General features: G+C 37.6%; 1 protein-coding gene across 1 annotated transcript; it reads left to right on the top strand.

Annotated features, from left to right (window-relative positions):
- The first annotated feature begins 743 nt into the window (after positions 1-743).
- LOC108983620 (DNA-directed RNA polymerase 2, chloroplastic/mitochondrial-like) lies at positions 744-13,873 on the top strand. Its single transcript, XM_035694760.1, has 19 exons — positions 744-2,057; positions 3,134-3,349; positions 3,442-3,575; positions 3,661-3,727; positions 4,096-4,154; positions 6,674-6,791; positions 6,997-7,110; positions 7,277-7,408; positions 7,489-7,905; positions 8,589-8,639; positions 9,620-9,690; positions 10,389-10,473; positions 10,708-10,860; positions 10,985-11,059; positions 11,171-11,260; positions 11,373-11,420; positions 12,055-12,169; positions 12,252-12,355; positions 12,877-13,873. Exons 1-19 carry the CDS (start codon positions 1,245-1,247, stop codon positions 12,985-12,987), a joined length of 2,973 nt encoding a protein of 990 aa, XP_035550653.1. The 5' UTR covers positions 744-1,244; the 3' UTR covers positions 12,988-13,873.
- The last annotated feature ends 4 nt before the right edge of the window (positions 13,874-13,877 follow it).

Genomic DNA, 13,877 nt, shown 5'->3' with positions numbered 1-13,877 from the left:
CGGATCCCCACCGGGGGCTCCACACCTCACCTATCGAAGCTCAACGTACCTTAGCACATCCGAGAATGGATTTCATCTCATTACTATTTACAAATCATCTCATCTCATTTCATTTCATTTAATTTAATTTCATCTCATCTCATCTCATCTCACTCTCTCAACTCATCTCATTAATATTTATGGGTTCAATTTAGATGACTGATGACAAGGTTGTCTAGTATGATTTTTTTTTCCTTCTCGAAATATCTATTATAACGTCATGTTTTAGAATTATTAACCTTTTAACGAGCTTTCTTCATAGTTTTTCTTACAGTTTTGGATTAAATTGAATTTTTATTTGTTACAAAATAATCACAATATTTAATGCACTTATATTGGTTTTCTTAAGCTCAAATTTTTTTATTATGTAACCAATAAATTTATAATATTAGTGTTAAAGAACTTACATTATTATGACTTTTAATTAGGTTAATACATTATATAAAGGCTCTCGATATTTCTATTCATTTGTGAAACTTTTTAGGTCTCTAATTTTAACAATAATGGTATAGACTTAATGAAAATAAATACAGAAAAAAACTAATATTTACGATAAGAATTTTAAAAATCAATATATGAGTACTGAAATTCCCCAATCTGTTATTGGTCCACGTCACCAAAGTGGAGCCGCATATAGCCACGTAATGCACCATTGAGTCGACTACATGTTTAACCCATCAGAGTTCAGAGAAAGCAAGGGGACAGGGAGATGCAGGGTAAAATAAAGGTTTAAGAAGGGTTTAGCTTCAAGGCGGCTACTACACACGCTCTCTATGTGAACTCAGTTCCTTTGCTAACTTCTTCTCCAACCCATTTCCTCTAATCCCATTTGACATCCCAATCCTACTCGATTCCATCAATTTAATTTCCCTCAAAATATTATTCAAATTGATGTCCATTAGTAAAACCCCAGAAGGGTTTAGCTTCAAGGCGGCTACTACACACGCTCTCTATGTGAGTTCAGTTCCTTTGCTAACTTCTTCTCCAGCCCATTTCCTCTAATCCCATTCGACATCCCAATCCTACTCGATTCCATCAATTTAATTTCCCTCAAAATATTATTCAAATTGATGTCCATTAGTAAAACCCCAGAAATTAGTAAAACCCCAATAGTTTCTGCAAATCTCAGCAGCAAGAACGATCATTTACTTCCCTTTCATAACGAAATAAATTTTTCTCTAAATACTTAAAGGATTTCCACAGCCATGTGGAGCAACATTGCCAAGCGAGCTGTTTCAAAGCCCCAGGGTTTTGGCCTTAATTCCCACTCCCTCAGACGGGTTTATAGCTTTCTGGGTCTTACCCCGGACCGGGTCTTCACCGAGAAATTCAGATTTAGGCCCTCTGAGCTTAGCGCTTGCTCGGATTATGGGTTTACGGAAATGGGTTATCGTCGAAATGGCGAAGTTCTGTCACATGAGGACTTTATGGGGGGGCCAAGTTTTGGACTTAGAGGGTTTTGTCCCAAAGGGTATGCAAGTTTGGCCGAGGCCGAGGCCGAGGCCCTTTTTTCTACAGATGTGGAGGAAGACGCCTCTGTTGCCGAGGAGATTCAAGAATTATTGCAGGAAATGAGTAAAGAAGAGAAGAGGCTCGTTGATTATAGGCGGCGGAGGCAGCAGAAAATGGTGAGGGGAATGGGGCAAGGGAAGTATCACTTGATTAGGAGGAGGCAGGTGAAGATTGAGACCGAGGCATGGGAACAAGCGGCAAACGAGTATAAGGAGCTTTTGATGGATATGTGCAAGCAGAAGCTGGCCCCGAATTTGCCGTACATGAAGTCGTTGTTTCTTGGTTGGTTTGAGCCTTTTCGGGATGCCATTGAAAAGGACCAAGTGTTGTGCCGGAATGGGAAGAACAGGGCAGCATATGCCCCGTATTTCGACCAGTTGCCGGCTGACATGATGTCGGTTATCACAATGCATAAGTTGATGGGTTTATTGATGACAGGAGGTGAACACGGGGCTGCGAGGGTGGTACAGGCCGCTTGCATGATAGGTGATGCCATTGAGCAGGAGGTAGGAAGTTTCTTTCCTCATTAATTTCATTGTCATTTTGGTTTTAATCCTTTCATTTGGTCATTCAATAGTTTTCGTTCTTTCACTAGGATTGATTGAAGAGATGTGCGTGCATTTAAACTTGGTTTAGAGGTGATGAATAAGAAGATACAAACTAAAGATTTATTGATCTTTCAAATGCATTGGGGTTTATGTTTAGAATTTTTGTTAATAGTGATGAACCGATAAATTGGTGAATGGTGACTGTCATAATTGTCAATTTAAAACCATGGAGCAAGATCATTTTTTAGTCTTAATAATGATGATTTTATGAGCCCGAGATTTAGGTGCCGTTTGGATAGTGAGTTGAGATGAGATGAGTTGAGTTGAGATGAAAGTTGAATAAAATATTATTAGAATATTATTTTTTAATATTATTATTGTTTTAAGATTTGAAAAAGTTGAATTGTTTATTATATTTTTTTATGAAAATGTGTAAAAGTTGTAATGATGAAATGAGATGAGATGAAAGTTGTCTTAGGAGCAAGCTGACTTAGATAAAGGCATTTATGCATGTTGGCGTGTTTTTGAAAATTTGTTGTTTTTTGTAAAATATTGGGCAGCAACATTTTTGTAACAGCAGGCAAGTTACATCAATGAATTATACTGGCTTAAAAAAATACGGATACACCAGAATCATATCAGGTTCCATTTTTTTCCCTCTCATAATGGGGTACTTTAATGTGATTAAGCAGATTATAGACATGGAATGAAAGAATTGTGTGGCGTGGCCGACACTCTAAAGTAAGAATTCTGTTGAAAAACAGTTATACTGTCAGACACCATTTTGTGCCATCATGAAATTCTTATTTTAGCACTTACGTGATGTGTGTTTATGTATAAGTTGCTCAAATCATGACGACATTAATGAGATTGAGGGGCATGGACTGTGGGGTTATGATTTTCAGACTAGTTTCCTCTCTTACATTATGAAGTGCCTTATCCTTTGTTTCATATAGACTAAGCAAAGCAGTATTCCATACCCCTACTCGTTATCCCACAGTGAGCACTGATGTGTCACTTCTTCAATGTGCCAGGTTAGAATTCACAAATTCTTGGAGAAAACAAAACAAAAAAAGGGTGATAAAGATGAGAAAAATGAAGGAGGTGACTCTGATACTATTATCAAGGAACAAGAGAAGTTAAGAAAAAAGGTCACTAATTTGATGAAGCAGCAAAAGCTGCTAGCAGTGAAGCAGATAGTGAAGGGACAGGATGATTCAAAACCATGGGGCCAGGATGCTAGGGTTAAGGTTTGAAGATATCTTGTAATGACATGGAAAAGGTTATTTGTTTCTGTTGGTATGCTTTCTAAAATGGTTCTATTTGCCCTTGAAATTTTCAGGTTGGAAGCCGGCTGATTGAACTGTTGATTCAAACAGCTTATATACAACCACCGACCAATCAATTAGCAGATGATCTATCTGACATTCGACCTGCATTTGTACACTCATTAAGAAATGTGACGAAGGAAGGAGAGTATGATCCACTCACCCCTGTTTTATCAATACCTTGTATTTTTTTCCTCATCACAGTAAATGGTGTGGGGCTTGTCTTTCCACAGGAAAATGGGCAGAAGATATGGTATCATTGAATGTAACCCTCTAGTTCTCAAAGGCCTTGAGAAAACTGTAAGCAAGTTGTTTCATCTTCCATTCATTGAAAAAAAGTTCAACTTTTAGATTCTGTTAGTTCTTGAGATATTGGAAAGTTTCATGTGTGCAAGTGGTGGATTTTTTTTTTTAGATTTTTGAGGTGGATAAATTAATGTGATGGATGATATAATTATTGATTGGAGGCTAAAAAATTAGTCTGTAGAATTTTCTTTTCCTTTTTTTTTTTCTGCCCCCGCCGCCGCAGGGGGGAGGGGGGGGGGGGATGTGGGGCTTCCTGCCCAAGAACATATATTTCATGCAAAACTTTTCAGAACTTGATTTTATTATTTTATTTTCTCTTCTTGCTAATGATGGATTACAAAAATTGTTATTTGCTCAAACAGGCAAGGCACATGGTGATTCCTTATATGCCAATGTTGGTGCCCCCAGTCAAGTGGACAGGGTATGTTTTTTTTAGAGCTTCATTTTTCATTTTTGCCAGTGTGCTGCCTTTGTTTGTTTTTCTTGTGTAATCATGGTGTAGAGAACTTAGGCTCAAACATTTAGAAATTCATCCATTACAGAGATAGCCCCTCTATTTTTTCACTCTTTTTTGTTGAGTGCAAGTTTAAAACTTCGGAACAGGTGTATTTTCCACACTTTTTTCGCCTGTTTGCTGCCTTTTATTTATTTTTAGTGTGTAACCATGGCGCAGACAACTTTGCCTCAAAACATTTGAAAATTCATAGGAGATAGATTGGTTGAGCTCCTCTATTGTTACACTTGTTCAGTACAAGTGGTTTCTAATTTTTGACTGGTTAGGGTATTTGATAAGTGTGAAGGAAGTGGTAAGAAGTGGATTCCTTGTTTCTATCTCTAGTTCCTAAGTAGGTGCATTCTCTTGTATACTACTTGTATACTTGGGCTATGCGTATTTCCGTATCAATAAAATTTCTATTACTTAAAAAAAAAAGAAGTCAGTGGTTGGCTGCTATTGTACTAAAGGGAGGGAATGTTGATGAGTTCTTGTTTTCTTTTCAGCTTTCTAGAATGTATTTAGGAGTCTCTTTTGTATACTTCTTGTGTACATGGGCATTAGTTTCATTCAATCAATAAATTTTCTTACTTATAAAAAAAAAAAAAAAAAGAAGTGGGTGTTTCCTCTTCTATATATATATCCCATGTACTAGGGTTGCACCCCTCTACGCATTTTAATAATATTGCATTACTTATAAAAAAGGAAGTGCTAAGAAGTAAGGGTGCTTTATGTGAAGAGGAAGAAGTCACTATATTGTTATCATGCATGTTTTTTGTTATTATTATTGTTGTTATTTTATTTTTTGAATAAACTAGTTGAATCAAATTGGAAACTAAGTTACATATCGCATGGGTCCTGAAAATCTTTCAAGTACGAGAGAAATGACTTGCGATGGCCATTTGATTAACTTTTAAGAGCTCATACTTGAGCTGTTTGGAATTAGTAAAGAAAATATTGCAATTTTGATTGGAAATAACTTTTTATTAAATATAAGTTGTCTCCATTGAGCACAAAAATCATAGATGTGATATCATCTAAATTATGGTGGATGAGAAGGTTAATGGTGTTGGCCGGTTAACTCTCATCAAAATATAAGTTGCTTCCTGGTTGTATACTTGTCGAAAGGTGGCCGGTTAACTCTCATCAAGAGTACCCTTTCTAACTTACCTACGTACTTCTTATCTTTGTTCCAATTGTAGACACGCTAATAGGTGGGGGGATTTCAGTAGACACGCTAAATTGGTGTTGGGAAGGGGCTCTTGTATTAAGTTCTGGATGGATACATGGTGTGGGGAAGAGACCCTAAAGGATGCATTTCCAGCAGTTTTCCGAGTGGCATGCAACCAGGAAGCCTCAATAGAGGATCTTATGATTCTATCAGGGGATCAAGTGCAATGGAATGTCACGTTTAGTAGAGAGGCACAAGACTGGGAAGTGGATATCTTTGAGGCTTTTTTCAGTTTGGTTTATTCTGTAAAGCCAGACAGACAACAAGCTGATAAGATATGGTGAACTCCTGCGGGTAAAGGCATTTTCTCAGTTCGATCATACTATAAGTCCCTATCCCAACCTGTTAATATTTCGTTCCCATGGAGGAGACTTTGGCGAAATAAGGCGCTCCCAAAAGCGATTTTCTTTACATGGACTGCAGCGTGGGGGAAGATTCTGACTATCGACAATTTGAGGAAGCGTCGGATAGTTATAGTAGACTGGTGTTGCATGTGCAAGAGATCTGGCGAGTCAGTGGAACATCTCTTGCTACATTGTGAGACAACTAGAGCCTTGTGGATGGAAGTCTTTAGCCGGATAGAGTTATCTTTTGTTATGCCTGAAACTGTGATAGATCTATTGGCCAGTTGGACACTCTCAAGAGGAGTCCAACAAATCAAGGCAGTGTGGAAAATGATCCCGATCTGTATTATGTGGTGTATATGGCAAGAACACAATGATCGGACTTTTGAAAACAAGGAGCGGTCTTCGGAGGAACTTAGAACCCTATTTTTCCGTACTTTATGTTTATGGGCCATTGCTCTAGACTTTAATGGCCTGAATTTTCATGACTTTTTAGTTTCTCTTACTTAGATCTAGATAGGTCTTTTCTCTTGTATATCATCTTGTGTACTTGGGTTTTGCCTATCTCTATTTATATAAATCGATTACTTATCAAAAAAAAATTTAAACACATCCATAGAGACATAGATGCCCCTTCTGCCCACAGACTGGTTTATGTAAATCATCAGTGCATCCAAATGATAGAAAGGGATTCGAGCTGCTGCTTGCCTATATGATGATTATGCTAATAATTCTGGATAAAAGATAATGATGGCTTTTTGGTGGTTCAACTGCTGGTGATATTTGTGAAAATGGCTTGCTAGGTTACTTCCTTTTGGTCGAATAGTTACTCCTTTGATTATGTTCTTTCTTTTTCTTTTGTACTTTTGCAGTTATGACAAAGGAGGGCACTTGTTCTTACCATCTTATATCATGCGCACTCATGGGTCCAGACAGCAACGTGAAGCAGTTAAGAGGGCACCTCGGAAGCAACTAGAACCTGTTTTTGAGGTTTGAAATTGTTTGAATCGTTTCATGACTTTATTTCATGACATATATTGTGTAATCTGAACCCTTTAATGTATTTAGCTACGAGGACTAGATACCAGTATTATGTTGACTGTGATACATGTATATTTTATCTGCTTGGTATTTCTTCTTGTTTTGTTCCATTCGGCAACGTTGCAATAATTGTTTATGTAAATTAACTGTCCAGGCCCTGAATACTCTTGGGTATACCAAGTGGAGGATAAATAAGAGGGTCCTGAGTGTTGTAGATAGAATATGGGCTAATGGAGGCTGTCTTGCTGATTTGGTGGACCGCAATGATGTGAGTTATATTATAGCACTTATCTTTCTTTCTTTTTTATCATTCTAATTATGATTTATTTGTGTTTTTTGACACCATTCCAACTTCCAAGTGATTGGTATATGGAGTGAGTTTGATTCATTGACAGTAGTTTGAAAATGTGTTGTTTAACTTTATTGTGTTGTAGGTTCCTTTGCCAGATGAGCCAGATACTGAAGACGAGGCTCAGCTTAAGAAATGGAAATGGAAAATCAGATCTGTGAAGAAACAGAACAGGGAGAGACATTCACAGCGCTGTGACATAGAACTTAAACTTGCTGTAAGATGCCTTTTACTTCCCGTAAGTAACCATTTCTTATTTTTAAGAAGGTTTGTGCCAACTTTTCTTTACGGGAGCAGGTAGCACGAAAAATGAAGGATGAAGGTGGTTTTTTCTACCCGCACAACCTTGACTTTCGCGGCCGTGCATACCCGATGCACCCATACTTAAATCATCTTGGCTCGGATCTATGCCGGGGTATTTTGGAATTTGCAGAAGGACGCAGTCTTGGAAAATCAGGCTTACTTTGGTTAAAGATACACCTAGCAAATCTATTTGCTGGTGGTGTGGACAAATTGTCTCATGAGGGTCGAATAACATTTACTGAGAACCATTTGGATGATATATTTGATTCTGCAGACAGGCCACTTGAAGGCAGGTGCTGGTGGTTGAATGCAGAAGATCCATTTCAGTGCTTGGCTGTGTGCATGAATTTAACTGAGGCCTTGAGAAGTTCTTCCCCAGAGACTTTTATTTCACATATTCCTGTACACCAGGTACTTTGATTGTGGCACATTGCTAGATCTTGCTCTTTTGAATTCTGAAGGACAGGGAACATAAGTTGCTTTGGGATTACTAATGCCTTGAATAGTAATTCTGGCGGTTATGGACATCTCTCTCATGGTAAATGCCTTTAAAATAAGTGATATTCTTGTGCCAGATTTTATAGGAAAAAATCATCAAGAAATTTTTAAAAAGAAAAAAGAAAGGGAAAAAAGGACCAGATCTTAGGCAAGGGTGCCACAGGAGGTGTAGCAACAGTTTCCATGTTTTTATGCATAAACTGTCTCCATGATTGATGTATTCACATATATGCATATGTAGCTTTTTGTGGGCTTTCTGAACACTTTCGGGATTTATTTGTTATGGCTACCTCCTTCCTCCTGTCTCTTGCAGAGACAAACCAAAGATAAGTTTGGGTTTCTTTATTGGGTTGTTTTACTTGATTTGTCTTGTATTAGAGGGCATTTTAACATATCATTGCAATTGTTGCGTAGATGTGGCTGGGATCACCAACTTCATTCCACTTCATGTTTCTTTTCTTTTATGATACTGTCATTTGCTTGCCAATTAAGAACTTCCAGTACTGCTAAACTTTGGCTTGATCTGGTATGTCGCACTTTCTCCATAATTCATAACCCGTACTAAGTCATCTTTGCCCCTTTATGATATTCTCTAGGATGGCTCTTGCAATGGTTTACAACACTATGCTGCTCTTGGAAGAGACAAGGTAATGGCGGTATTTTTCTGTTCTAGTTTAACTTAGCAGAAAGTATTAAGATTTCACTTTGGCTTAGATGACTTCCCCCAGAAAATGCCTAATGTATGAGAGATGTTATAAGCTTCTCACCTGCCAAGGTGCAGCCTAGTGGTCAAAGGGTGGGCTTGGGATGATTTGAAGACGTAGACATCCTAGGTTCGATTCCACACTATGAGTTTCCTTGGATTACCTGATACATGGTTTTGGCGGGTGAAGTTGTGTTTTGGGTTTAATCCGCGGGGGTGGGTCTGAAGGACCCTGCGTTGGTGAGGTTCTGGGTCATCGAATAAAAAAAAAAAAAGATATCAGTCTTTGAACTTATCAGGAGAAAAGGAAGTGTTTTGATTTACCACAAGTGCCTTCTCCAGTACATGTCAAACTTCTGTGTTTTTTTTTTTATTGGCATAGATGAGAGACAATCTTTTCGCATTAAATTTGTTTACCTGCTGCAACACAATGGGAAAGTTCCATGTTTTGAAGTGACATTTCTATAAGTTAGGATTCAAAACATTGTCTCAGTTGGCTTTTCATTTTGGCTTGTGAATTATAAGACATCAATAATATGATTTGTTAGTGTATGAACACTTAAAGACACTGAGGAATCTTGTGGTAACTTATCAAATAAATTTTGCCAAAAATGCAGATGAGGTTAATTGAAAACCTTCTTAACCATTTCTTTAGTGGGAATTTATCCACTTGTATTTTCTTAATTTTTCCTTTGCCTGATTCACTATTCTGATGGCATTTGTTGAAATCGAAATGGATATGCCATTATACCAGTGTTCTTATTACTTCGTGTGCTCGGACTATACTGTTTGCATTTGTTAATAAATATTCGATACTTATCAAAAAAAGATATTGGAAAACTTTCTCTCTCTTGTGTTTGGAGAAAAGATATGCTTCACTTTCAGATGCACGGAATTAATTCTCCTTCCTAATGTTCAATTCAGTTGGGAGCAGTTGCTGTAAACTTAGTTGCGGGAGAGAAGCCTGCAGACGTTTACTCAGGAATAGCTGCTAGGTAAGCTGTTCTTTACTGAGGGAGGTAAATGGGATCCATCAGATAATAGGGTTCTGATCCTTTTTACTTTCAGTAGCAATGGTATGATATCAGGAAGTAGCTTTGCAATGTCGGAGATTGTACCTTCTAAACAAACATGCAAGTTAGATAATGGAATGGAGATTTTTTAAATAGAGATATTAAAAAGGTTATTAATTATTTGAAATCAACTTCAGATTAAAATGAACTAATTGGGTCATTTTCTGTGTCAAATCTTAATTGCCAAAATTTGCATTTATTTCTCAGCCTAAAGTCAACCCTTTATGAATAATGCAAAAAGTAAGGCTAATTCTAGAAGATGAGGAGGATAACATAAATTTCTGCCAGGTGTAGTTGGTGGTAAGAGAACTACTGTATCGATCAGCAGTACTAAACAACCAGGAATGTGCGTACTTTGGATTTGATATCTTCTATAGAAAGCAAATGGACCGTGAAATGATTCAACCTGAAAATTAATTTTCATCTGTTTCTATCAAATAAATTTGACAATTTAACCAAAAAGAACTGGACTAAAGGCAACTGAATGTGGTTTTCCCCAGAGGCTGTCTGAATTCTGTTTATTTACAGAGTATTTCTAGCTACAGTGGCCATTATTCTCTTTGTAAGGATGTTGTCTGAGAGGACTATTTGATGAAAGTATCATCATGTTTGCCATGCAGGGTACTAGAAATCATGCGGAGGGATGCTCAAAATGATCCGAATATTTTTCCAGATGCGTTGCATGCAAGAATATTAATCAATCAGGTTCTATGCCAACTTTTCATTTATTGATTTGAATGCTGTCTTGTGATACATATGTTACGAAAATAAAGTTGGCAAATTAGAACCCTCAAAACCTTGTATTGTTTTTCACCCAAGTCACTCAAAAGATGCAAGTAGGTTTTATATATTTGCTCGGTGTATGTTGCTATTTTACCTACTGGGTGACCTCCCATTTCTTGTAACTGATAATTGGCCTAATGGCTTGATATCCTCTAGGTTGACAGGAAATTGGTGAAGCAAACAGTGATGACATCAGTTTATGGTGTCACTTACATCGGTGCTAGAGATCAAATCAAGAGAAGGTTGAAGGAACGCAGTGCAATTGCAGATGAAGCAGAGCTGTTTCATGCTTCTTGCTATGCTGCAAAGGTAATTGGAGGGAGGAGCATTGATACTATTATAGCCTCACTTTTCTCTGCTTTCCCCATGGGTATTTGTGAGTATTTGAATATTTTATCCTTAATAAAAATGCTCTGTGTTGTTGCCTGCGCAGACCACTCTAACTGCCTTGGGGGAGATGTTTGAAGCCGCACGCAGTATCATGAGCTGGCTCGGTGAATGTGCAAAAGTGTGTCCTGCAACCGTTTTCTTATGGCATTGCTTAAATATGTTTAACCTATATTGTCCACTTGTTATTTAGTCATTTTAAAAAAGTTATGCCTGTATTGGACACGTACAGATAATTGCATCTGAAAACCAGACGGTGCGGTGGACAACTCCACTTGGACTTCCTGTTGTCCAACCCTACCGAAACTTGCGAAGGCATCTTGTGAGTGCTTCAAAATATTCAGTGATGTTAATGGTTATTACTCTTGTCACGTCTATAGACAAAGCGCCATAAGTCATTAAGTTTTTTTTTTTTTTTGTGAAACTCAATGCAGATAAAAACTTCTCTTCAGACTCTAACGCTACAGCGAGAAACAGAAAAGGTAACTGTGCTTATTTTCTATATTTGGGCTCTGCTTAGTTACGTGGGATGTTGTTCGGTGTACTTCCCAGCATACACGTGCCACCTGTGCATTATTGAAATTGTAGGATGGCCTTGCATTTCTTTAACCGTGGTATATGTCCTAGGATCATTTCTTTGTATTTCAGGCTGTGCCTAAGTTTGTCTATTGACTTTGTCTATATTATACAATTTTCAAAGCAAAAGCTTGCCCTCATGAAGCCACATCATTCACTATCTCATTTTGTTATCATGAAATGGAAATTAATCGTATAAAGCCACATCATCCCTCCAATTGTATTATTGTTAAAATGAAAAATAAATAATATACGCAATTAAGTAAATCATTTTAAAATAAAAAACTCTTACCTCACCCCTTCTCATCTACAAGAGACAATTGCCCTGAATGTTGAAACTGGAAATGACTTTGAGCATCTATTGATGGGTCCAAACAAAATGCTGGATGTACAGCTGGTTCCCACATTGCTATTGAACACAAGTATATTGGGCCGATTTCATCTCAGCTGGCCTGATTGTTTTGGCTTTCAAGGGTTTTAATGCAGTGAATGTATTATGTTGAATCTTGGGCCTCCAATTTCAATTCTTTACCATTGTAGGTCATGGTCAAGCGGCAGAGGACAGCTTTTCCACCAAACTTCGTTCACTCCCTTGATGGTTCTCACATGATGATGACTGCAATTGCCTGCAAAAAGGCAGGCTTAAACTTTGCAGGTTTTTCTTGGGTTTCCTTCATTTTTCTTCACATTTTTGTTTTTAACTTTCTACTGATTTTACCACTTGTATATGATTGCAGGAGTTCATGATTCATACTGGACCCATGCATGTGATGTGGATGAAATGAGCAGGATACTTAGAGAAAAGTTCGTTGAACTCTATGAGACACCAATTCTGGAGAATGTACAGTAACTTTACATCTTACGTGCATCTAAGTTAGATAGGAAGCCCTTTCACTGGTATTATTATCAGCATAATTTTACTAATCAAATATGACAAGAATATATAAATTGAGCTATTGTAAGTTTTTCATAAAACACTTCTGATGGTGGGGACACATGAATAAGAAAGTTTATATTGTTATGTCAAGCTCTGAAGCAATTTTCACTGACTGCACTTTCTTAAAAAAATACTTGGTTTCTGACGCATTGGTTGGCTCTTCATTTTCTTATTTTTGTCATAATATTTAGACCATAGCTGATATTGAGATATGTGCTGAAACTGCTGATTTAAGGAAAGAAAACGATGGTATATTCATTTCTTTCTCTTTTTCTGATTGAAACCACGAAATGTTGATGTCATCTTGAATATCATTTTACATGCCTGCCAAATGTGAGCATTTAAAATCAATTATGTTTTGCCATTGCAAAAGGGGAAAACGAAAAATGGTATGCCATTACTCTGACCCACTGTTTTGTATGCAGTTACTTGAGAGCTTCCAGAAGTCCTTCCCAACATTGTCTTTCCCTACCTTACCTGAACGTGGAGACTTTGATTTAAGGGACGTGTTGGAATCACCATACTTCTTCAACTGAACTGACACAGATTTCTCTCATCTAGGCTAAAGAGATCCCATGCCTTGATTGATGTTTTCTTCTCTGGCATTTGTCTCCGTTTCTATCCATAGGCCATATCAGAATAAAAGGAAGGTAAGCCGCTTTAACTTCGTTAGCATATCCTCTTTATTTTCTTCCTTTGCCGCTGCTTCGCTTCTAGACATGGGATAAATTAGAGGAATGAACAAGGTGCTGCCGACCAAAGGAGCATGGTTAGGAAAGGAGGTTATTTGATCAAAATCCCTTCTTGAGAATTGCTGCACCATCCATGTATATATATATTGCGGAGGATGTCCCTGGGCATCAAGAAGATCAATATATGACACAGGATCTGCTTGATGTACCCTGAACTCTGAGCTTCTATGATCCAACAGTACAGCCAACATGAACTTTAGTTTCTGAAGCAGGAAAATTCCTAGGAAGCTGAGATATATGCACAACCTGGTTGCTGCTCAAAACAGCTCGTCAACTATACATCCATTGCATCGCATTAAAGATGCAAAAGCTTCATGATGATTCGATTGACATCAGAACCGGTTTGCATATCCTCGACAGCCAGAAAATGCTAAGGTCAGGTTCTTTTGATAGTTGCAGATGCTGCAATGGAATATGTACCTATTACATTCTTGTTCTGTCCCACTTGTTTTGTGGGTCTTTTTTTTTTTTTTTAATTTTTTTTTTTATTGTGAGTGAAAATTTGATATAGCATGTAAAGTATAATGGGACGCAAAATGTTGTATTGAGTTCATAGATTTGCTTAAATCCTTTTGGTGGTTAAGCAAACTCTTGTAAGAAGTCACCGAGATTGTGCTTGCTGATTCAAATTGGCTGAATAGGCATTTCAATGAGACAGAACCTTACTGTACTTG

This window comes from Juglans regia, chromosome 10 (assembly GCF_001411555.2).
Source record: "Juglans regia cultivar Chandler chromosome 10, Walnut 2.0, whole genome shotgun sequence".
Classification (NCBI taxonomy): Eukaryota; Viridiplantae; Streptophyta; class Magnoliopsida; order Fagales; family Juglandaceae; genus Juglans; species Juglans regia.
Note: the sequence above shows the minus strand (reverse complement) of the source record. Positions and strands in the feature narration are given on the sequence as shown.

What these genes read in the sequence shown, in the direction of transcription:
- LOC108983620 (XM_035694760.1), top strand. Translation starts at nt 1,245, where the DNA reads ATGTGGAGCAACATTGCCAAGCGAGCTGTTTCAAAGCCCCAGGGTTTT. An exon ending in CTTCTTGCTATGCTGCAAAG is followed by an intron (nt 10,861 to 10,984) that starts GTAATTGGAGGG and finishes TTGCCTGCGCAG; the next exon opens with ACCACTCTAACTGCCTTGGG. An exon ending in TACAGCGAGAAACAGAAAAG is followed by an intron (nt 11,421 to 12,054) that starts GTAACTGTGCTT and finishes TTACCATTGTAG; the next exon opens with GTCATGGTCAAGCGGCAGAG.